This window comes from Anopheles stephensi, chromosome X (genome assembly GCF_013141755.1).
Source record: "Anopheles stephensi strain Indian chromosome X, UCI_ANSTEP_V1.0, whole genome shotgun sequence".
NCBI classification, from domain to species: Eukaryota; Metazoa; Arthropoda; class Insecta; order Diptera; family Culicidae; genus Anopheles; species Anopheles stephensi.
Window position 1 is genome coordinate 13,203,606 of NC_050201.1, and position 24,689 is coordinate 13,228,294.

A 24,689-nucleotide genomic window follows, 5' to 3' on the forward strand; every position below is an offset into this window, starting at 1 on the left:
GAATGTAAACAAACAACCGTCAACCCATTCACCAGCCGGTTACATCAAAGCGGTGTTGTGCTTCCATCGAAATCATAATCGAAAGGGCGAGAATTATTAAATCCCCATCCCTATGTTCGCTACCAGCGCTCGAGCATTTCACAGGAAAGCTACCCTGCAAGCCCTTCTCCAGCATCCAGTGCGATGGTATTCGGAGCGAAATATTCTGAAGCTAAAAGAGCGCGGCTTCATACAGGATGTGTTTCCGGCCGAAACGATGTGCGTAAGTTGTGGCCACTTTTGCTTCGCCCGATGCTAATGGTGGTCTTTCAATTTTAGCGATAAAGCCCGCTCGATGCTTGGCTCGACGACCCAAACCGTGTATGCTGGCTTTGACCCGACCGCTAACAGTTTGCACGTGGGCAATCTGTTAGTACTGATTGGGCTGTTGCATACCCAGCGCGCTGGCCATCAACCGATAGCACTGGTTGGCGGTGCAACCGGTCTGATAGGGGATCCATCCGGGCGCAAAACCGAACGACAGTTGCTCGAGACGGAAACGGTACAGCATAACGTGGCGTGCATTAAGCGACAGATAGAGACCATTTTTACGAACCACGTGCGCTTTTTCTGGGACAAACCTGGCACTCTGAAACCGGTGCTGGTGGTGAACAATGCCGACTGGTACCGGCAGTACAGCTTCGTCGATTTTATGGCGAACGTTGGGCGACACTTTCGCATGGGTGCAATGCTTTCCCGGTCGTCCGTCCAGAGCCGGCTTACAAGCGAAACCGGCATGAGCTTTACCGAGTTTTCCTACCAACTGTTCCAGGCGTACGATTGGTTGCATCTGTTGCGGCACCACAACTGCCGGTTTCAGCTTGGCGGTTCGGATCAGATGGGCAACATCATGTCCGGGCAGGAGCTGATCAGTCGTACCGAGTCGAAGGAAGTGTTTGGCCTAACGTTGCCACTCATCACGAACGAGGAGGGTGATAAGTTTGGCAAATCAGCCGGTAATGCTGTGTGGCTGTCAGACGAACGGACCTCACCGTACGCGATGTATCAGTTTTTCGTGCGCACGCCTGACTCGGAGGTGGAAAGGTTGCTACGGTTGCTTACCTTCCTGCCGGTACAGACGGTCGAGCAGGTGATGGCAAGGCATCGTCGAACGCCGGAGCTGTGGGAGGCACAGAAGCTGCTAGCTGGGGAGCTGACCAAATTGGTGCACGGCGAGGCCGGACTGGAGAAAGCGATGGGCATCAGTAAAGCACTTTACAATGGTGACCTTTCCACGCTCGAACTGCTGGAGGTGAAGGATATAGCGCAGAGCTTTGGTGGTGCACCGCTCTGTGAGATTCTGCCCGAACCGGGAATGACGGTGGTGGATGTGGCGCTTCGTGCACGGTGCTTCCCGAGCCGGTCGGACGCGGAACGGATTATCGGGGCGGGCGGGTTCAGTATAAACTTGAAGAAAGCCAAAAATCCTGCGGAAGTATTGTCACCTTCGGTGCACATCCTTTCGAACCGGATTTCGTTGTTGCGTGTAGGTAAAAGGAATTATTATATCGTAAAGTGGTTGCTGTAGAATGGATCGGTAGCATGGTTGGGAATAAAGTAAGCATGTATAGTTGTATTCCCTCGTTTAAAATGTGATTGAAACAGAGTATCCGTCATCAACGAAATAGGAAGTCTGTTAGACAAAGAGACGAATACAAATAATTAACAATTTTTGTTAGATATATTGATTATAACGGAGCTAATTTGGTGATGGATGTTAGCGATTTCATTCGAAGAACCACCATACGACCGCTTCCCAGAACATCTATGCAACTCAAGTGCTGAACATGTCGCTATAAACACATCCGTTTGCTGTCAAACGATGATTGTTTACCAATGTCTCTAGTGCAGGTCCAGAACGTTGATACGAATCATGATTTACGAATAGATAGCCAAGACAGAAGCCTAGAATGTGCGTGAAACCAGTAAGTGGTGGTTATTTCGCGTAGAAACGCAGCATTTAATGGCCTAAAGCTGTCGGTTCACCGGGAACGCGAGTGCGGTGCGGCAGAGAACGAAACCAGCCTAGCCAGCAGTGGTGAGCTACAGAAGTGGTTTCAGGAGTGTGCAAGGAACGAGACGCGAAAGAAAGTTGACTGCCGTGTGGCCCAGAACAGGGCACGGAGAAGGGGAACCGATCGGGATAACAGGCAAGTTACAAGCAGTGCGATTCCGTCGCCTTGAAGGTCGGATGGTTGGACGGTTTTTTTTCTCTCTCCCATTCGTTTCTACACACGGCGTGTGTTTGAAGAAAAAAAAAGAAAGAAAAACGGCTGATTGGCGTGAATTTCCCGTAAAACGGTGCGGTGTGTGCGTCTGTGAGTGAGTGCGCGTGTGTGGAAATTCTAATCGAGAGGGTATGCACTGCAACAACACCCCAAAAACAACGACCAGCGATGCAACACTTTAGCTTGAAAACATTATCGTCCTTAAACCTTCTCTTCTATTCCTGAAAATGGTCGACATTTTCAGGCTTTGGGGCTATTAGTCAGATGGACGATTTTTTGTTGTTGTTGCTTCCTTCCAATTTGTTTAACGTCACGCGTTTTTGGTATTTCAATCGCGATGCATCATCATCAATCAAACACATCAACCGGCGGCGCGCGCTCTACAAACGCCATTTAGAGATGGTAAGCGCCTGAGCCTTTCTTTTCTTGTACGTCACCACAATCCTTCGGAACGTCCCTAACCTAACCTAACGGTGGCGTGCGGTTGGAATATGATTACGCCAGCCGGGAAGGAGCAGCACAACCAGGAAGTGGTGTCGGATTTCCTACTTCCTTTCGAAGGCCGACGCGAGGCCAACGATGCAGGCGAAAGAACGCGCCTCTATCTTTCCTGCCCGGATAAGGGGCATGGCAAAACATCGCCTACTAGTACGGTTTCTTCGTAATGGACCTCAATCCCGAGTCCAGAGCATTGTGTCGATATCGCGTAGCTCGACGACAACGACGACGGCGATTTTTTTCTTCTGCTTCCTCGTTTAAGTACAGGGCCAAACTATGACGAATCGCTTGTTCTTCGCTGCTTGTGGTTGTACTTGTTCAAACCCTTATCAGCGATTGCATCAAACATTCGTACCCGTGCTACAAATTGCATTACCATCGTACGCCTGTACATCGAATTACGGTTCGATACACGGGACGCGGGTACAAGCGTATGAAGCTAATCCTTTCGTTCACAGCCAAAACCGCCCGCATGATGCCGTGATGAACCAATCAATTCTAATAATATTTTTATTAAATTCTTTTTGTAGATAAAATTATGCCATGCCCTTAAGCTTCAACACTAATTGACCCATTCCTACCCATGAGGAAACCCACTAAACGCCTCGGATGGACCCGTAACAATCTTGCAAAGCCGCTTCCTCCAAGACATTAGGACGATCCAACCAACGCCAACCGTCGAAAAGGTACGGAACGGATGTACGTAGGCGCCAAATCACGGCCGTCACCATCGCGCTAACCATTTATAGTGCGCAGGGTTTAAAGGTGGTTTTTGTTTTTGGGGTTTGGTGGGGAACTTGCATCTTGTTGGCTTAACCTTCGCACAGATTGAGCGTGTGGGTGTGTACGGCCAGCGCGTGCCTATTAGATTATGATTGTGTCATGAACGCGCTGTTCAGGTTCCAGAGGTGCGCCAAGGTATGCTCGAAACGGATTTGCATAAAACCAGTGCATAAAGTTGAGCTAGCAGGTACGCTGATGCATGAAAGCGTTCCGTTTTCGGTGTCTGTTTGTGATACAGTTTCGTTGTACGGTGGTGTGATTTTACGGAATTCAATTTCTACCTGCTGTATCGTTCAAAGCATTTCAAGGACTGTGGTTTCTTCTACATCTACAATTTACTAGGGTACTGAGTGGTTTTTTATTCTTTGCGTGTCTTTTTTTAACTTTATTAAGATATTTTCTAGGAATGTGCTCCCTGAATCCCGTCTATAATTTAATTTACTTAAATGTAACTGTGTCTAATGCTTTCCTTGTTTTATCTTTCTTTTAGACCATAACTGGGCTCCTTCCTGGAACGGATGTGCGCAACAGAATCGTCACAATACCATTAGCTGAACAATAGCCCGATTTGAAAGACAATTTTTAAATTCCTTCACTTGACACATCGGTTGCATCACGTCCGGGCCTAGAGACACGAAGCTACGTGTCTAGTGGGCCCATACCCGTCGATGTGGTTCCGGTGTGATCCTGCTGCAGCGTAGCCCTTTTTTCTGCTGAGAGCTTGTGCTTTTTTTTTTCCTAAATCGTTCCGGATTTATCGAAACCGTACCCCGACGTACCCAACCACCAGACCAGTACGGTCTGGTGTGCTTTGCCACCAAGCTGGATTTACTGCGTTGGCTAACATGCTTGGTGGGCGCGCTGGTGCTTGTGCTGACCGAAGCGGTCGCACTGCACCAGCTCGATGCGTCCGAAGCCGGCCCGGATGGGTCATCGCTTTCCGAGAACGGCAAGACAGCAATTAGCGGCCCAACGAATGGCGGTCACACCGGCGGACACCATCACCACCGGCAACCGGAAACCACCGGGACCGGTGAGGTGGCAATCGTTGCCGAGGAGGAGGAAACCGTTGTACCGCAAGTGTCGCGCAGCATCAGTGCAAGCCACGGACGGGCTTACGAGCGTACAAACGGACAAGGTAACGGGTCCGGTACGGCCGGTCGCAACGGTCACAACGCTAGCAGCAACGGCAGCAACGGTAATGCAGTAGGCAGTAGCGGTAGCGGTGGCAATAGCGAATCGACCTCCTTCCGTGCGCCGAAGAAAGCACCACAGGAAGGGAACGGTGTTGTGCATCACGACAATGGGCACACGATCCGGATGCTGATCGACTGGAACTGGCCGAAGTGCTTTAGCTTCGAGCCGAAGGAGCACCTGTACTACCACATCGGGCATGCTCTGTTTCTGGTGGCCTTTCTTGCACCGAACATCCCGTGCGGGTTTCTCTGGCTGCGCTGTGCGGCCATCGCCGGCTGTATATTGATGGTGCTGTGGGGTTGGTTCGTTGCCTGCAGCCTGGACGCGGTCGTCTGGTTCGGTGCGTTCCTGCTCGTGAACGCTGTCTACGTGGTGGTGCTGCTCTGCAGGTTGCGTCCGGTTAAGTTCGAGAAGGAGATTGAATCGGTAGGTAGAACATATTCCGTAAAGATATCCACCATCTTTTTTCCAAGAAAAACGCACAAAATGGTAGCAAAAAAATGTTTGTGCCGGTTTTGGTGCCATAAATCCAACTGAGATTAGATTTGTGATATAGATTGTGGGACTGTGTGGCGACATTAGGTAATACAGAGGATATAGCAACGAGATCCATTTGACAGTATCTGTACCTAATACGGCGGTCCGGTGAACAAGGTGACAGCTGCGCCGTTCTTCACACGACTGGAACGAGGCTTAAACCCCATCCAGACCGTCATCCCGGACGCAGGGCTGTGACTACCTTGCTACGGAAAAAATCAAGTCACAGAAAGCCAGAAATGGCAGGCCGAGACTTTTCGAGGTTGAAGTGTCAAGGAAGAAAAAGAAGAATAAGTACCTAGTACGGACTTAAACTTCATTTTCTTGTTTGTCTCTATATCCTCAGAAGGTTTAATCGTAGCTGGTACATCTCAATTTGGAGCTATCACAACTCCTTTCGGAATGAGACCGGACTAGATCTAACACGCTGCCCAATAGCGATGTCGCATTGTGTCTAGAGCGCATCACAGTAGCTTATAAGATGCCAAAAATCCTTCTCACCATCGTCCTCTCGAATTGGACTTAAAGGATTTCACGCTAGTTTTGGAGTTTGACTATCTCAGAAGCGTTATTGAATGGTTTGAGATGTTTGAGATGTCTCGCGAGAGGTGTTAAGTGACGACTGAAGGCAAGATTGCAATGACAAGCCATCAACCCGTTCTCCGAGAGCTGGCTACTTGAGCAAAAAGATGGCTTTTTCGGTTTCCTGAATGCTAAGTGGCAAAGTCATGATTTCTTCCCGTGGTGTTCAAGTGCAAAAATCATTGCTAACACGTATCGCAGAAAAGGTCGAACCAACACAGAGACAAACGTATCAGCTGATGCGCTCGGAATATTGTAGTCTAGGTAAAGGCAAAAGTAACAAAGGTTGTTAAAAATGTGCAGCTAACTGTCAGCTGACTGTCTTTGTTTCCATTTATTATATTGGAACCATTACTGTTTAAGCACGTCCACGTGCGAAGGATTTTATAAACACGCGTCTTCAACTTCCGCAATGTCCATAGTAATAATCTTAAAACCTTAAATTACTTATTCTAAACACTCACACACACACGCACGCACCGTAGGAATCCAGACTGGTGGTAGTAACTCCCTCCAGTCTATTTGTACGTTGGCTTTTAATGAGCGATAGAACGATTCCTATTGGCAATCAGCATTATTTGTGAGCCGACACCGTTACAATGATTTATTAGCGCTCTAGATTGTGTCTCTTCTTCTATCGCTCGTTTACCCCACCCCGTCACGAGGAACATCGCCGTTTTCGGTAGCGTTCTGTATCTCTCCGTATGGCACTGTTGCTAGTCTGACGCGAACTGATCACAGATTTCGGTTTGAAATGGGGCCAAACAATACTGTTATTTCTCTCTTCTTCTCTTCGCGAGTCACTTGCCACTCCCGTATGTGTGCACTGTGAACTTAGAAGATGCACGGGTAATACAGTCTGTCCTACAACCTATGATAAACTACCTGTGTGTGTGTGTGTGTGTGTGATAAGCTACCTAGCTAGTGGCCCTCTCCGTTCGCAACGGTTTCCTATCTGAGATTTAAAAGTTTCGCAGAGTGGAGATCATTAAAGCAGGGGGAGAGGGATAGTAGTGGCGAGTAATGGTGGCCAGCTGTGAGATTGGTGCATTACTGCCCTGTCTGCAACACACTGTCACCGACCCTTTTACAAAACCGTCAAATAAATAGTCTTATACACTAGTTAGGTTGAATGTTGAATGCTGGGAAAGAACAACCATCCTTTCTATATGGTCACCCGTGTTGCGAGGTAAAGCAGATGTACGCAGGTACACGTTAGCGAAACCATGTTCAGGATCGCGGTAGCCATATGTATCTGGCGGAACTTTTTGTGCGTCGCCTTGTAGTGACGCGAGCGTTCCAGCGAACCGTTGCCTGCACCATCAAACTGGCCCACCTCCTGCCCGATGCTAGCCTGTGCCTCGATGCGATGCTTTTCGTGCATCAGGCGCAACATCGGTGGTGCCAGATAGAGGCGCACGAACAGCTCCAGAGAGGCGGTAATGGCCAGCGCCGCTATCTGCAGCAGATCGACCGGATCCCAGTGGGCCAAGTTGCGGGCAGCTAACTCGGGCCGGGTACTACGACGGAGCTCAACAAAACTGACCAAACTGATGGTGCTTAGACCAGTGCCGAGCGTAAAGTACTTCGGGAACAGTACTTCCTGGATCAGGCCGAATGTGTGGCGTGGTAACGAGAAGTACAGTGCGAGTCCTGGAAGAAACAAAAAAAAAAGGGAAACAGACGATTGTAGTAATCTGCGTATGCGTAGAAACAAAAAGCAACTGCACGCGAAGGAATGAAGACCTACCGGATACGAATGTCATCCATATTTGGGCGCCGAAGTGGATGGTGAAGGAGCCAAGGTAGGCAATCTGTGTCAACGGACTGCCACGACTGTCACCCGCTTCCGGCATACACTTTTGGGCGTCAGCCGCTGCCTGCCCACTGATCAGGTTGGGCCAGAGGGCGACCAGCACCATGGACACCACGATCGCCGATATTGCGTGACTTGGTTGCGTCGTGTTCGTCAGTATCCTACCAAACCAATGAGAAGAGCACTAAGTCAGTAAAATGCTAACGATTGATGATCGCTCGGACGGAGGTAACTGGTGTGACGCTTACTTGTACAGCTGGCTACGTTGAAGGCGGTACGTTTGATCGCGCAGACCGTGCAAGATGGAACGTGTTGCACGGGTTGCCGTACCGAGAACATCCTGGTGGATCTGTTCACTTGCTGGATGCGCTGATTGGTGACCAGGAGTCTGCTTCTCATCATCCAGCAACTCCACGTTGGCCGGAAGGTTCGGTTTGCTCTGTAGCAGCTGGGTCGTATCGATCATACGCTGAAGGCAACACATCTTCCTAATACTGCTAGATATCCTTGCTGCTGTTGACTAGAGTTGTACCAATGCTCAGGATTCACCCGAGCCTCCGGAATGGTTCACACACTGGCACACACACCGAAAGGCACTGCTCTGAGGTACGCTGTCGCTAAGGGTAGAGCGTTATTGACTTTTGGGGGCAACAGCTGTGCTACTGCTAGCTCGGCAAACAGTGTAATGGCATGGCTGTGTTCGCGCGCCGATCGTATATATAAGACTTTATTTTCGTGTGCACCTCCGCGCATCACCGCACCAGGCGTGCGTCCCTTCCCCCCCCCCTCGGGAAAAGTGGAGCCGGTTCCACGGTTTGCGTCGCCCGTCTCATACACACGGCCGCGCGACGATGAGTGGTTTCGCGCGCACGCCATGAGTTTGCGAATACATACGCACCGGGAATTGGTTGCAATTGGTGGCATCTCCCAGCCCCCCAAACCACCAGTGTGTATGAGTGTGTGAGTCGCGCCAACACACAAACACCGGCACGCAGTGCGCACTCAATGCGCGGATGCGACGATGCAGCAGTCGAAGGTGGATTAAAACCTTATCATGTAGCCAAAGGGACCAAGGACCGATTTGGAAGAAGAGATGGAGGTGGACTAGAGAGCGAGAGAGAGAGAGAGAGAGACAGAAAGCCCGGCACAGCGCGCAAATTTTAAATCCCACGCTTTTCTGGGTGGGGATGGGGATGAAGGCGGCGATGCTTACAAGCGCGCGTCGTAAATAATACCATGAGCTGTCCAAACCGCCGAATCCCAACGAGGCAAGGCAAAAGTCACGAGATAATCGCGTCCCGGCATCGTCATACGATCGGGAGACATCTCGTGCTGCAGGAGGGGAGGTGTGGATGGCAGGAGGCAGTTTGCTGTATGTATATACGTCCATAAATGGTAACGGCGTTTGTTGCACAGTCGTCCTCGTGTCGTTGGCTGACGTCGTTATTTTTGGGAAATTGATAAATCATCGATTCTGACCCGATACTTACCCCTAGTCAGGGAGATCCTCCGGTCCAGCTTGTTGGTGTTGGTATATGTCAAAGTCTAAACAGTGTCTGGCGATGACTCTGGTCGGGGCGTCATCGTTTACCCCTAGCGGTGCCTGTACGCAATAATCGACTTTTAATCCAGCGCATGGGGAGGTCTAGGCGCCATTGCTGTCTTGTACATAAAAATACATCCGACACGTGTGATAGAAGTGGGGGGTTAATTTTAAACGATCAAGAGGAAAGGGATTCCCACTCGTTGCAAGAATATATATTTAGTTTTATTTGCAGAAAGATCAAGCGGAAAGTCATGGATGCTTCTAAAAGGCCCCACATTATCTAAAGCTTCCTTTTGTCGGAAATCCCTAAAAGAGCAACCCTGGGCAGAGTGTTGGGCAAAGTCGTACCAGGTCAAGTAGCTTGGCCTGCTTGAGTTGGTGGGATTTTCCAACAAAATCTCACCGTTCAATTCTACCATTTGTGACCCTCTTAATGGAGATCCCAAAAACTGTCAAAGCCTCCGTCAGGTCCGAAAATTCCACGGATAATGTAGCAAAAAGAGCGTTCCGTGCTTTCCATCGGTATGGCTGGTACGATGACTGTCGATCATGTCGATGGGTGACAAGTGCGTGAGGAGACAGTGGTTAGCTGCAGGATAGGTTTAGTGCCGCGCGAAACATAACATTGCACGTATATTGGGCCGTCATGCTAAATATATAACCCGACTACCAGCAACAGCAGCAGCAAGGTGTCTACGTGACTAACCGCAAGTATGCACTTTGCGCATTGCGAATTGAACCACCCTGAAACACATGCTGTTGGCGTGTTTCTGGGTGTGCATGTATGGGTGTGCTGAGGTGATTTGCGAAATCCACGTGGGATACGCGGCTGATGTGTGGAGTACGCGTGGCAGGCAGGAAGCATTCTGCATGCATGCTGGACAACTGCATAGCTATTCTGTTGGTGGCACATTGGCGTGTGCAATTATTTGCATGCTTCTTTGGCCGCAGTTCGAGTTTCCTTCGCTCTCACTCACACTGATCAACTTGACTCCAAACCAGTATTTTTCAGGAAACCCGAATTCTGCACAAACGTCCGATATCGCAAACCCGGGCTATCTTTGTCTCCTCTGTTATGCTTTCTACGCGCTTCCACCGGAGATAAGATCTAAAAACAGAATTCCGCACAATAGTCCGCTGTCAGCGGTTGTCTGGCTCCGTTCGGTCTTATCACAAGACGCCGCTCGGACGCACCTGTCAGTATGGGGGATTGATTTACATCGATGCGACGATCGTATCACAAGTAAGCGCATCACCCCCAGTTTTGCTCTCGCCACGCACACCAACGCACGCAAAACTGTTCTAATGCCGACGTCAGCAAAACGGGCAGTTAGCAACGCACTGTCGGATCTAACCTTCACCTGCTAGATGGATCGCTTCCTCCAGGCCTATGTAATAAGCCAGCCTTCGCCCATCAACCGGACACCGCCTCGTCCGGCGTGGAATCGAGGTCGTCATACTGGCGATCCCGCTAGTCAAGTCGGAAGAGGCAGTGTTGGAAGAGGACGCTACCGGTGGGGGTCTTACTGGAGTACAGCACACCTAGTCCGAGATGCGATTTGGTACCGTAGGTCGGTTTTCGCACCATGCCGTCGGGTGGCAAATTTTATTGCTAGGTCATTGGTTTACTGAAGTGTTTACGATATGGTGGGGTTGCCTTGATTCCTTTTATTAGTACCTCGGATAACTCCACCTCCACCCACGGACACACCCGCGCCAACCTTCCTGCCCCTACTGTGCCTATTGCACGTGATTGTCCGTGACGTAGTGTTGTTGCCATCGTGGTTCAAATGGTGCAAATAATCACATCCAGATGTGGCTCGGATCATCGGCATATGTTATGACACGGGGAGGCTAATTACTGCACCGCTGATTTACTGTTCTTTTCGCATTGAAAGCCCTTGAAGATCTGTAAGGGCTTTGTCTAGTCTATTGATTGGAGCTGTTGTTTGGGATTTGGTCGATGGCTTCATCTGCCCAACGTTCAGGGGGGTATGAAGAAACGTAGACTGTTGAGTAGCAGGTACAATCAAGCCAAGGAAGAAATAAATGGTAGGCCAAGACTTTTCAAGATTGATGTGCCAACGAGGAAGAAAAACTTCTTACTGGCTTGCCTCACTCGTCAGATAGAAAAAGTAGCAGGTCATAAAGCTCAATGTAGCTGTACAAAACAGGCTGTAAACGTAATTAATACCGTCTAATTCGCTTGTTTATAGGTCAGCTTGAAGTTTTATAGACACTTTGAGGATATTGTTTGTTACGGATAGATACACAGAGGTACGATGTGGAGGGAACAAACAAGGTAGTGTACGATGGCCTAGTGACATTGTGGTAGCGGTGCCGGTTCTTCACACGGTAGAACTAGCCGGGCTGATCCCACGTGGTCAGAGTCAGTCAGAGTGGTCAAGTAGCGGGTACATAAAGTCAAAGAATTCAGAAATTGCATACAACTAGTCGTATGACCTCTGTGGGATTTGACGTATGAGGTAGGATGACAGTTTAGATGATAGGAAGACTAGATTTTGGATAACTCTGGTGGCCGAGGCGATAACGGCGCCGGTCTTCAAATGCTATCCAGTCCGCCTCCCCGTACACAGGGCTGACTATTTTCCAACGGGTAAAATTAACTCACAGAAAGCCAGAAATGGCAGGGCGAAGACATCTCGAGGTTGTAGTGGCAAGGAAGAAGAAGAAGAGGTGAGGACACCAGTTTAGGATCTCCAGAGGACTACTATCTTGAGAAGAGGCGTTGTGGTTGAAGACTATATCTATTTCCAACAAATCCTACCACAAGTCGGACAAGCTATAGCTATATCTTGAAGTCTACATTTAGGGCCAGCCACTCGTAGGGCTTGGTAACAGTGTAGTGCTTCATCAAGGATATCCATTTCCATTCTAAGCTATTAAACTCAATCCCATCTTAAGATAACCTTAACCCCACCTTTTGTAGTAGCGCAACGGTCTGCTATAATTAAATTACCCTCCTCGATGTACTTCAACCGCCTCTAACAACTGTTTCCCACTTTTCTGTTCCCAGGTGTACGTTGCCTTGTTTAAGCCGCTGCGCGTGTCGCGCCATCAGTTCAAGAAGGTGCTGAACTGCATGAAGATCGTGCGGCCGCTGAAGTACCAGGAAATCTACGTGCAGGAGAAAATAACCAAAGTCGACAGTTTGTCCCTTGTGCTGTCGGGAAAGTAAGTGCGCGATACCACGCGGCTCGGTCTCTGGTTCGGCATGATAGGCACGCACATAACGCGCATGCTGCATGCTGAAGCGCACGGGTTTGACGTTCGCGAGCACCACGCGAGTTATATGGCGAGTTATGGCCGGAGCAAAAGGGAAGCAGAAATCTGCTTCTTTTTTCCCCTTTTTCTTTTTTGGTTCGCTGCTTTAGTTTGCAATGTCTCAGAACGTCACACCACCGAGGGGGGGACGGTGACGACCCGTTGCAGTGCCGCACGTCGCTACTCGGAGCAACCGCATAGACCGCAAGAGGAGGCTGCGCTATGCTTAACATTGAAATGTTGTTTTTAATATCTCAATCTCCCATATTCTCATTCTCGTACAGATTAGTAGTTTCACAGAATCAAAAAGCGCTTCATATAGTATTCCCTCATCAGTTTCTCGATTCACCCGAATGGTTCGGTGTCTCTACCGATGACTTTTTTCAGGTACATACGCAAATCCTACCAACTTTCTTTGTCACACACTCTCTTGCTCTGTCCCCTTCTTTCCCTACCCCTTTTAAAAGTAGATCCCCCTTTCCCCACAAGAAAGGTGTCGGTGTGTGTGTGTTCGGGTTACTAATCGTTGGGTGTACGCATTTTTTGGCAGGTGTCGATCATGGCGATGGAAGAGTCGCGCGTACTCATCTGGCACCGGGATAAGCTGAAGCTGTCGATCATGGCGGAACCGTTCCTGCAGGCCGTGTTCGATCACATTCTCGGGCGTGATGTGGTGAAGAAGCTGATGCAGGTTACGCAGGTAGGCGACGACGGCCTGACTAGACGCTAGCGAGGCCTGATCTTAATGTAATTTTTTCCTCTCTCTCCTTTTCTGTATCGCCGTAGGTCAGCGAAACGATGGCGCAAAGCAATGGGTGTATTGCGTCAGGTTATGGCGACGATTCGGAAGATAAACCGATGCTGGTGATGAAGAGCAAAGCTTCCGATAATGGTGGGCATGGCCTGACGGCCTTGATCAATCGCCAGCTGCAAGGTGAGTCGGTCACGGTCCACCCTTCGCTTTGTTCGTTATTAGCCCCTTTCCGCCCAACTTCACTACCCAACCCCTCCCACACCCTGTTCAACACACCACCCCACCACTGTTGCCGGTGTAAGGTACTGCCCGCCCCGTCGTTGACGGCTCTCCCTTTTCCCCGTACATATCCGCCATTGCTTCAGTGTTGTAGATTAAAGGTACATTGCACTTTTTCTTCACCTTCTTTGTAGTACACACAAAACACAATAAAAGTTACATTACACACGCTTTCTTAACAAATCCTCTGCCCGTGTGTGTGTGTGTGTGTCTGCATTCATATATGGTTTATCGTTCAATGTTGAGTTTGTGGGGCTATGTTATCTCCTGCCAATCACTAATGATTAGGCGCCTTGCACGATTATGTCTATCAATATGCGTGTGCTGTGTACCTGTGTGTGTGTGTGTGCGTGTGTATAACTGAATGCAAACTGTGCACATACCTAACGTGTTGGATTAGTTTTTGTTGTTGTTAAGGCTTCAATTCAATTCGCAATTACATAGTTGTTTTTATGAATTTACTTTCTATTTTTTTCTTTTCATCTTGCCCCCATTGTGCCCCACGTGCGCCGTAGTTGTAAAAGCCTGTGTAAACAACCAGAACGTTCCCACGAGCGAGGGTGTCGTCGTTAGGGCTCAGCCTAATACTGTGTAGTCGATCTCGATTCGGTCATTGCGATGCGATTGCTGCGTGCTCTCAAAATCTTAACTTAACTCGAAGGCGTCTTTTAGTAAAAACCAATTGAATCATTGATATTTTCGAGCTCTGCAAAATGTGTTGCGTTGAATACTACGCTCAGGGGTGGATCACAAGAAAAGTATGCAGATGCTTGGGGCCTGGAGCTTTCAAAGGGCCCCAAAAGGGGTTTCTTCTTTTAAGCTGGTTGTTAGGTCTTTGGAGCTAACATAGAGAGCTGCATAAGAGACCTTCCCTTTGGTCTCTGACTCAGGCCCAATCAGCACGTGTTCGACGTGTTAGGGGCCTCCAACTTTCATTCTGCTTAGGACCTTTAAGGGGACCTGATCCGCTACTGACTATGCCACGAGTTAAGTTACTGATGAGATTGAGTCCCAGATGAGATAGTGTCCTCCCAAGTCCCAACTCCTTTCTCTTTATCATTCAGAGTCCCGGCTTTCATCCTTCCCAGAGCATTGCGCTATGCTAGTTGTGCTGAGGCGTTTTTTTCCCTACTTCTTCTTCTTGTATCTTGTGTGATTTTGTTTCTGTTTTCGTATTGTTTTCTTCGTTTGTTTTTGTTTTTCACTTTTTAACTTTTTTTATTGTAGATGAAAATGTTCCCCTACTGACGGTCGGCTCACTGTACTCTGGCAATGCACTGCTGGAAAAGGTGTACCACGAATAGGTGGTGTTGCATGCATGTTTCTGCCGCCGACCCCGATCGTCTTCGCCCCCTATTTGTGCTGGCTTGACCTTGGCCTCCTTCATCATTCCTGACCAAAACTAACCCCATTCATTTGACGTACCAGACCAACAGACATGGAGGAGGCTGAGAGAGAGAGGAAGAGAGAGAGAGAGAGAGCGAGGCAGTGATCAACCACTAAATACCAGGAAGGAGATTTAAGACCGTCTATGTTGGAAAATCTTGGAGGCTCGTAAAGTCATCGAGAGGAAGCCTGTTTTGATAGTCATATTATGCGCTCGCGCCAGTCATGCAAGCATGATTCATTGTCCAAATATTACGATTAGGTTCACGGAACACGCAGTGAAGCACTGTGGTCACTGGAAAGACTGGTCCACGACCACGACGATGAAAAGTCAGCCACGGAGCAACGCCCGCCAGACCCCCATCCCCCTTTCTCCCTATTAAAGATGGGAATAACTCAGTGATGTCAATTAAATCAGGATGAGTGAGGTAGAATAGTGAGTTAAATCTTATACTCATTCTTTAAGAGTTGAATCTTGAGCAATGATTTAACTCTCCGTACCGACTAACCACTCACTCACTATGTTTTAACTTACTCACTATATTTTAACTCATTCACTATGTTTTACTCACTCATGAGTTAAATATTGCTTCGATAAATTAAAACACGTTGGTAAGATGATTCAAGTCAAAACAATTTGTGTTAGAGATATAAATAATGTAATGCGGTGTTAAACTCTCTCGTGAGTGAAAACGAAGCGAGTACGTTGAATCGTAGTGAGTGAGCTTAAAACGTAGTGAGTGAGTGGTTATTCGGCACGGAGAGTTAAATCATAAGTGAGTTGAAGTAACTCTTAGTGATGAATTAAATCATCTCAGTCATAGCTAAGATTTAACTCATTCACTCATCCTGACTCAGTTTGCACATCCGCCCTGCACTACCCCCCGTATCCCCCTCTCTACTATATGCTCAACCAATCGGTCGGCCGTTCTCTGGTAGCTTCCAACAGTTACGATCCATGTGTTTTGGGTTTCAAGCGGAAGCCGCGGGCTAATCTATGCATGCCATTTTTAACGTCTAGTACACGGTTATTATGTTATCATACCTCTACGTAATATTTAGTTTTTCAGTATCCGGTTTTTACTTTAACAACAACAAACAAACAAAACCGCTCGCCACCAGTTAACCATTAAACACCGCGTATCGTATAGAAACAGTGAGCGGTGCATACCACGACTCTAAACGCAACTAGCTACACTAGGTAGCCGGCCAGCAAGCGTGCTGCGAGGATAGAGAGAACAGGGACAAACAGGCTAATTTTAATCACCTAACGTTAAACTTCAACAAGTGTCACTGAAGCGATGCAGTGCGCTTTCAATACTATTCACGTCATAAAACCAACCGTCCACATGTTTAAATCAAATGTTTGAATGTAGTCGAGATATAGAGCTTATACACAGGGTGAATCATAACATGGATCACAGGGGTTTCGAATGCAATGCATCCACAACGGGATTACAATGTTCCACTGTCTGGTTGAAACATTCTACCGAGTGATTCAAAGGTTCCATTCTATGTTCGGAATTTGCGCAATTTGCTTTCAAACATGTCGGACGGTTTGTTACGTTGACCTACAATAAGACTGTATCTGTTACTTGATTTTTTTTATCCTTAACGCTAATTCGCTTGTCGTTTAATTTTCAATTTCATGGAGCTCTTTGCGTGTGTGTTTTTTACTCGTTTTGCAATAGAAACGCGTATCTAATTTCTGTTGCTTTCGCTTCTATGTATTCGCATGTCTTAAGCAACCGTTTTTCACTTACAATTAATTTTTTTTTATTCTCTCTTTTTCTGCTTTTGTTTTATTTTTTTCGTACGATAAACTTGCTTCATCTATTTCATTCCAATAAGTTATCCGTTTTGTTCTCTTTTTCTGGTAACGAATGTGTCACCAAACACTTGCCACGCATTTAACGAGTTTAGCGAACACACCCCTTCTGCCCACTTCTTTCTTCCCCTATTTCGATTTCCTCACCCTCCCCCGTTTTCTTCTCACACCAGCCCTCCTTTTCATCCCTGTTTAGCTAGGCAAAAAACTGCAATTTTTATATAATTTCTTACCATTCTTACCACCATTGTTACTGCGAAAATGTTGTTATCCAATCCCGCCTCCACCCACCCTCTATTGCCACAAAAGCTCTCCCACGGATCTCGAAGTATTATTACTGTGGTAAGTTTTCACAATGTATCCATCGTTTGACTATGGTTTTATTGATCTTTTATTTAAATTTTGGCAATTTTTTATTTTCTTTCTTTTTTTTGGTTTGGTTTCCACTCGTTTTGCTGATCGTTAGCTAAAATGTTATAGCCACGGATCATGATTTTTGGTTTGTAATAAATTAAAAAAAGAGATAAATTATTGAACTATGAACAATTAACACATCAAAAAGCAAATCTAAAAATACTTTCTTGTTTAACAGCAACAGGCGAGATAGAGTCGCCGGGTCGGTAATGGCTTTCGGTTTGTTTTTGTGTTCCATTGCTTAGGCAGTGCTTTACATACACTCGGTAGTCGATAAAACACGATTACTGCTAAAAAACGAACACATGCTACTAACATCGAACATGATGTTATTCTGTTTTTATTTCTCGAATAGATTAGAGTGATTAGGGATTTTGACCCCCACCCAAAAAAAAAAGAATGATGCGGTTATCCCGAATCGAACAAAGACCGTTTGGAAACTTTTACACAGTCCCATAGTGCTCTTAGATGGGGAAAACGGAAAACACTAAAAGAATACCATTTTTGTTTTGTTTGTTTAATTCTTTCTTTACGTTTTGTTTGCTAGTGGATAAGTTTTTTTTGTTTGTTTTTGTTTTTTTCTTCTTTAGTTTAAGTATCATATAATTGAACCGTTGGTTCGTCGGGTGCGCGCGCGCGTTAGACTTCACACAAGAAGGATTTAAGTTACCTGTTCTCTTCGTAACAACGAAATCGCAAGACTTTAAGAGAGACACACCTAGTGAAATACTATTATGTGTATAGTAAGCAAATGCGAAAAAGGATAATAATTAGCATTGGAAAGGAAATGATATTAAAAAAAGAGCGGCATACTTTTGCTACATTTATGCATTTAATAAGCAAACAAAAACGGCAAACAAAATTTAAAAACAATTTAAAAATAAACCAATATAACACAAGCTTTGGGTAAAACCCGAACCCGTGCGACTTTGACGCGCAGCAAAAATATTTTCCTTTCTCTGCTAATGCATCCATCCATTATCCCTAGTGTGTGGAATGTCACCTCACTCTCTCTCTCCCTTTATATGTATATGTAATTTTTGTGTATGTGTTATTGTACCCGTGTATGTGCGTGTATGTGTGCATTTTGTTTTATTTAAAAAAAAAACAACGTTAGTGTGGGTATCCCGACACGTGCAACACCCGCACTGATATATGCAAAGTAACAAACGAAATAAACAAAGAACTGGAAGATAAGGGAAGAATGAAATAAAATCTAAATGTGTAACAAACTAGTAAAGTGTTTTTTTGTTTTGTTTGACTGGTCTTTTTTTTTTGTATGCGTGCATTTTTTCTGTTTGGTTTTCTTTTTCGTTTATTTTATGTGGCCTGTGGCAATTTTTCTTGGTTTCTTAGTGTTATGCTTCTGAATGTGAGAAAAATAATAAGATAAAAAACGGATTGGCACTTCGCTCTGTGCCGTGTTAAAAAACGTTAAAACCATAAAAACGTTAATTTTTATGTTTTTCATATTAACTCATTTTACTTTTAAAATAGTAAATTTTTTATATAACACGTTTTCTTTTATTATTGTTGTTTTTTTCTGTTTGCTGTGCACAACTGTAAACCCAATTTCGGTTTTTGAATGTTTGTTATGAAAGATACGCGTTTTGTGTCTACTCTCTGTTCAAAATATGTTAACTAACCGTGCACAGGTAATGGTTCTATGTGATGTGTGTGTTCTATTTTCTTGAAGAAAAAAAAAAACAATGTGTGTTGTTGCTGATTTTTTCGTTTTTCTTTATTTTCATCTACTATTGCCATGTTGATGATTGTCATCTTGTCAAAAAAAAAGATTGCAAAATCTTTCAATTAAAATAAACATCGTGTAACTTAAACTATTTTTAATTAAAATTGAAAATCAAAAACATCTTATTTTTTATGTTCAAAACCATAACCACTTATCAGTATCTTAGTTGCCCCTAGTGCATCTACCGCCCACTCGCGGCAAAAAAAACGCACTGTAGATGATGTTGCAATTCTCTGTTCTCTGTGGCCCTCTTTTAGTAGCAACCGATCATAATGCCTGGCGGCTGGGACGAATCGACGAAACCGACCACGAAACGGCGGTATAGGAGTCCGGGACCATTACGGATGGTAGGACTCCCTGTTTCACCAGCATCGCGTACCCCGGACGGTGAGAATGAGGCCGGTGCTGCTGACAGAGAGAGAGAGCTAGAGAGAAGTGCACAACACTTTCAACACAACCAATTTTGTGATACTATAAATGTTATTATCTGTAAGACGCGCCTGTCTGATGATGGTGGAGACTAAAGGTTAAAAAAATGGGAACGATAGTGTAAAAGATTATTACAAAAAGGAAAATGAAGATCTCGTAAGGAATTGTTGGATAGTGAATGGTTTTAGGATTTGACACTGTTGACGGATGAGACTTTGCGAGACTAGCATTTAAGCAGCTTCAGGTTAAATCACTGGCTAGAGAATGAAAGAGAGAGATAAAGATATGTAGGATACGGCATATAACATAATGAAAAATCCGATAAACTTCATCCCTGTACGGTGGATCGGCGAAGTTTAAGGCCCAGCTACAACAGACCGTCATTGTCTTTCTCCCTTGGTCTTCGTTCCGTTTCAGTTCAGCATATACTATCGCTCACACCTTCTCATTCCATTTTTTTGTTTTTTTGGATAGTATTTTTGAATTTTAAATACTACAAAAACACACACACACACACATACAAAGAAATAATCATTTTTACTCCAAAAAAAGGGTAACAAACAAAATCCAACCAACCAATTACTACAATCTCTATTACGTAAACTTAATACAATTTTAAATGACAATACTATTAACGACGCGTTCGTCTTGTGATTGTTTTCCAAACTCTACTCTTGATTAAACGAATATATTTAAACGAAACAAAACCAAAATCGTATATACACGTGATGAGGCGTAAGCTGCGAGGGCATTGTGCGAAAAGGGTACGCTAGAAAGCGAAGTGTTGTTAGTAGAGTAGGGTTGGATCTTTCGCCTGATATGTTGGATGCATGTTTAGTGGGTCGCGTCGATGTGTGTACTGATAGGAGCTAAGTTTTCAATTTTTGCAATCGCTTGCCTTACGAATACTATCGAATAATACAGACAACAAGAACAGACAACAATACTCATTCTAGTCTTCTGCTACGTTAGGGCTACTGTCTATCCTTAGTTATAGCCGTACTGTAGTAGCATCGCGGATGGATGAGCCGTGTGCAACAGCGGTAACAATACCGAGCCTGTTGCACAATTGCATACATTGAGGAGCACTTGTGGGCCTGAGCGGTTTACAAGGTATGCAATGCACGCACGCACATCTTTAAGGAGGTTATCATCCGGAAGCTGAGCTCGACTGGTTACCTTTAGGCAGAATCGAGCTCTAGTAGTGTCCTGGTTGATAGCCTGATACACTGATACCATATTCTATAGCCACACCTTTATTTTTTTATTACTCAAAAATTACGTAAAACTTTTTTCTTACAAACTTTTTCAATGGGTTTTAATGGAGTTTTTTTTTAAATTAATAAGCTTAAAAAATTAGAAAATATTTAGATAAAAAAAATTATTTTCTTGGAATTTATGCAAATATTGAACTAATATCTGTAGCCGTACTAAAAGTTTTTGGACTAGCTGAAATTATTATAAAGGATAAGTTTAAAACGCTATTTATTAGTTAAATGGTATTAATTTGGTTTATTTTAGTACACGCTATAGAAATTTAAATATTTCAATTTCCCTCAAACCGTCACACAACCAAAATTTATAGAAAAATGTTTTAAATGTTGTTTCGGGTCTTTTCTAGGAAATTAACTTTGACTGTTTATAAAGATCTTTTTATCCCCGCATAAGATCGTCTTCAATTGAGAAAGAAGCATTTAAACAGTAGGCAATTATTGTTTGTCCCGAAAATGCAAAAAAACTATCCACTTGGTGGTCTTTTTTTATAAAAAGGTGTCAAGCCGTAATACTGAAAATATAACTGAATGTCCCTTTTTTCTTGACAAACAGTCTGGCCTGGCCGTATTGCTATTTACAAGATGTCTTACATGTATACATCTTCAAATGATACAAGTACGAATCATAGTCAAACTTTTCGTGCTTATTCAATCTCGGTCTAATAATGTTCCTATTTGTACGGTAATTCGGTGTGTTACGTTATTTTCTCTTTATAAAATAATGTTTAGCTGTAATTTTAAGAGGGCCCTAAATAAGGCCGTCCTTAATGAATAAAAAAAATCCGGGGTTGAAATCTCATGGGGGCTATTTTCCCATAATGAATTCTTGGCTATCCAACAATCAATAAGTCTAGTATGCCAGGCCTAAGAGATCGTAACTTTAGTAGACTTTTTAGTGGAATTTGAGGACGCTTAAAACAATTATATATTTTTAATGGTAAATTTTAATCTTTTTCATTGAATCCTTCGTTTCTGAGATTTATTTAATTCTTTTAGTGTCAATTTGGTGATTTGTTAAGTTTCCCGGCGATATAAGATCTGGATTCGCCTACCTTGTCATATTTTTTTCTTCAACCGGTCTTGTCGGTTTTCACTTTTAAAACGTATTTAAAAATATAAAAAAATATTATGAAATTATTTGTTAAGTACGTCCATAGACATTGTTTGCTCGAAAATCGAAAAAAATATTTAAAAAAAAACAATGCAATATTGTGTACATTTATGGTGCAACTGTAGGAATTGGTATCAGTGTAGTGTTAACAACTCCGAGTGATTGTGCAATTGTGCATACATTGAGGAGCATTTTTTCAGCTTCAGGGCGGCTCACAAAGTATGCAATCGGCGGCTATCATCTGGATCGCTTAATCTAGCCTCTGTATGCCGCTTGACCGTGTGCAGCCTTTCACAAACCGGTGCTCAAAACGCGATCTGTCAGTGTTTGAGTACGCGTACTCGCCTGCACCCGTCACGTGCATGTGTGCTTTAAGGATTCCCGTAGCCCACTTACTCACACGCCCCTAAAAAAACCATAATTTCCCTGCTGGCCAATCAGCTCTACCCGGTCCTATCCGGCCAAATCGAGATAGGCTTGTTAGTGGTGGTTAAATTGACCGTGTTTAGTGTAGTGCAGCCAGGTGACATTTAGAGCAAAAGAACAAACCAAGCAAACAAACAAAAAAACTACACTGGATCGTGTGTATGTGTCTCTGTGTGTGACATTCGATGTGCATGTGTTTTATTTGAACGTTATATTGTGAAGGAAGGAAAAAAAATCACACAAAGCAGGTTAACGTACGGTGCGCACTGTTCTACGGAGCAGTTGTTTTAAAACAAAACCCCATATGAATAGATATATACAATAATTATAGATATATATACATATAATATATAAAGTATAAATATATTTTCCCCTTCCTAACCTCTAGACGTTCACACAGGTCGGGCACGTCAAAATACGTTACAATTCGTTTTCTTCATTTTCTAACGGAATGACAGCAAAATGACAGTGTTAGTGTTAGTGTACACGGTGCATTGTATACTTACGGTACAGAAACCGTCTACTTGCGCCTAAAGTTAGGCACGGTGTATAACCACGAACCCAGTTCGATCGCCGACTTCGTTCTCCTTTGATCACTTTGATCCCTTCTGATGCTTACGTTCCATCCGTTTTCCTAGTGAAGCCCAAATTTTTCTCCCATTTTTCTTGTTACCCTGTTACGCAGACGAAAGTAGATGATCGTATAGTTATACAAAAATTTAGGCAAAACTAAAACAAATGAGGACAGCAAAACAAGGAACAAGAAAATCAGTTAAAATTTCAACCAAACAATGTGATGTCCTCGAATGCTCGGAATGACTCCGGCAATGGAAATGATACCTGTGGCGGAATTGTTTCTCCCAAATAAAAAAAAAACTTTTTCCCGGTTTAGATAGGACAAAATAATCATCCGGCGATTATGCCAACACGATGAGATGGAACAGGGAAGACCGGAAACCAAAACTCATCTCAGAAAAAAAACATGACGTAAAACGGGGAACTCCTGAACACTCCTCGGAACGGTAAAACTAGGGCGAGAAAATTAAATAACTTACGCAAATCCCTCGCAAACCGCAGTATCTGATGAAAGTGTCAATGATTTTGACAAACACTCTAAAGTTAAATAGTTCAGTGTGGGCGCAAACGGTGAAACCACAAAAGGTCGCGTGATTTGAAAAATTGAGAAGAATTAACGAAAAGCAGAAAAAAAACTAAAAACCCAACAAAAAAAAACGTTGCATTTACACACAATTAACACAATTTAGTGAAAAGAAAGGTGTATGATACAATCTAGACAATTTTAATGCCACTTAGCCCGGGGACCTGTCCCGGGGTATTTGGGCAGATAACCGGCGTGTAGGTTGACAGATATTTGATAAAAAGCAGAGTAAAAAAATCCAACAAACTAACACATAGACACATACAACAGCAACAGGAAACGGAAGAAACAGTGAAATAGAATCAGTAACTATTGGGATATGTTGTTGTACGCGGTCGGAGTGTTTTACTTTCTCTGAAGAGTTGGACTGGAAAGAACAAACTTTGCTCGGTGTTTTCCTGACTGTGACCTGGAAGCCGTCATGGAGTTAAACAAGTGTTAAGAGTTGAAGTTGTTGTAGAGTGAGATGAGTCACCAGAACGCCAATCCTTTTACCAGGAAACTCGGGTCAGGGTTGCTTCAACCACGGCTGTATCCGATATCTGAGAGATTCGACTCCGCCAGAGCCAGCCAACGAGCTTGCAGGTGGCCCGGTAGTGTTATACGATATCTTGGACTATCCTGATGGAGGACTACAATGGAATCTTTGATGGTGTGTGCGAACAGAGCGTTCGGAGAAGGTGATGAACAGCTCAGCTAGCTAGCTGTCTGGTGGGACATAAGTCCGGCATCCTCATCACTCGTCCCAGCCGGCTTTGGTTAGGATATCTGTATACCCAAATAGTTCATTATCCTTCTCCACACGCCCTGTTCGCATACATTGCTAAGCGTTATCCTTGGCAATTGTAGATCGAAGGTCCTCCGTCAGCAGAGTCCAGGATTCTTGAGAGAGAGTTCTCCGTATAGGACTACCAGACATATCAATTTACTATATATCTAGATATTCGTGTGTTGCAGGAGTTTCCTCGATCGCAGGAGTATGATCGCAAGGTACCAGAACCAAGATCGTTCTCGTCAACTGATACTCTGCTTCTCAGTCGGCAAGCAATCTGATTGGCAGGCAAGGACCTAGTCTCTTCTTTCTTCTGTCTTGGCGTAACAATCTCTCAGGTCATGCCTATCATTTTTGGCTTACTAGACTTATTATTACCGCCTAGTTGGATAGTTAGTCCTCACTATGAGGGAACGGCCCAGATGAGACTTGTACCCCGGTCCTGCCGTATGAAGATCGGCGCCGCTGTCGCGTCTTACACTGGGTCGACCCAGGGACCTAGTCTTCGTTGCATTGATCCTCAAACTCAACCCTATCGATCACGCAGTTTAGTCGGGGTTGTGCCTCATACACCGTACGCCACAAATGTCCGTCCG

General features: G+C 44.8%; 3 protein-coding genes across 11 annotated transcripts; 2 read left to right on the forward strand and 1 right to left on the reverse strand.

Moving 5' to 3' along the window:
- Positions 1 to 3: 3 nt before the first annotated feature.
- On the forward strand, positions 4 to 2,189 carry LOC118508638 (tyrosine--tRNA ligase, mitochondrial). 2 transcript variants are annotated; one of them, XM_036048499.1, is made up of 2 exons: positions 4 to 258; positions 319 to 2,189. In XM_036048499.1, exons 1-2 carry the CDS (start codon positions 113 to 115, stop codon positions 1,565 to 1,567), a joined length of 1,395 nt encoding a protein of 464 aa, XP_035904392.1. In that variant the 5' UTR covers positions 4 to 112; the 3' UTR covers positions 1,568 to 2,189. The 2 variants fall into 2 exon arrangements, with proteins under 2 accessions (XP_035904392.1, XP_035904393.1); XM_036048500.1 differs by having other exon boundaries at positions 45 to 262.
- Positions 1,900 to 23,651, forward strand: LOC118508664 (blood vessel epicardial substance). Of its 8 annotated transcripts, XM_036048503.1 has the most exons (9): positions 1,900 to 2,189; positions 3,296 to 3,451; positions 4,039 to 5,171; positions 12,264 to 12,421; positions 12,796 to 12,898; positions 13,062 to 13,211; positions 13,298 to 13,445; positions 17,068 to 17,100; positions 19,180 to 23,651. In XM_036048503.1, the coding sequence occupies exons 3-9, from the start codon at positions 4,869 to 4,871 to the stop codon at positions 19,245 to 19,247; spliced, it is 963 nt and encodes a 320-aa protein (XP_035904396.1). In that variant the 5' UTR covers positions 1,900 to 2,189; positions 3,296 to 3,451; positions 4,039 to 4,868; the 3' UTR covers positions 19,248 to 23,651. The 8 variants fall into 8 exon arrangements, with proteins under 8 accessions (XP_035904396.1, XP_035904400.1, XP_035904395.1 ...); XM_036048507.1 differs by lacking the exon at positions 17,068 to 17,100 and having other exon boundaries at positions 1,906 to 2,189; XM_036048502.1 differs by lacking the exons at positions 1,900 to 2,189; positions 19,180 to 23,651 and adding an exon at positions 2,211 to 2,396 and having other exon boundaries at positions 17,068 to 18,407.
- LOC118508751 (transmembrane protein 205) lies at positions 6,154 to 9,141 on the reverse strand. The gene is made up of 3 exons (XM_036048510.1): positions 7,929 to 9,141; positions 7,615 to 7,841; positions 6,154 to 7,517 (listed from the first exon to the last, which is right to left on the reverse strand). Exons 1-3 carry the CDS (start codon positions 8,162 to 8,164, stop codon positions 7,030 to 7,032), a joined length of 951 nt encoding a protein of 316 aa, XP_035904403.1. The 5' UTR covers positions 8,165 to 9,141; the 3' UTR covers positions 6,154 to 7,029.
- Positions 23,652 to 24,689: the final 1,038 nt, after the last annotated feature.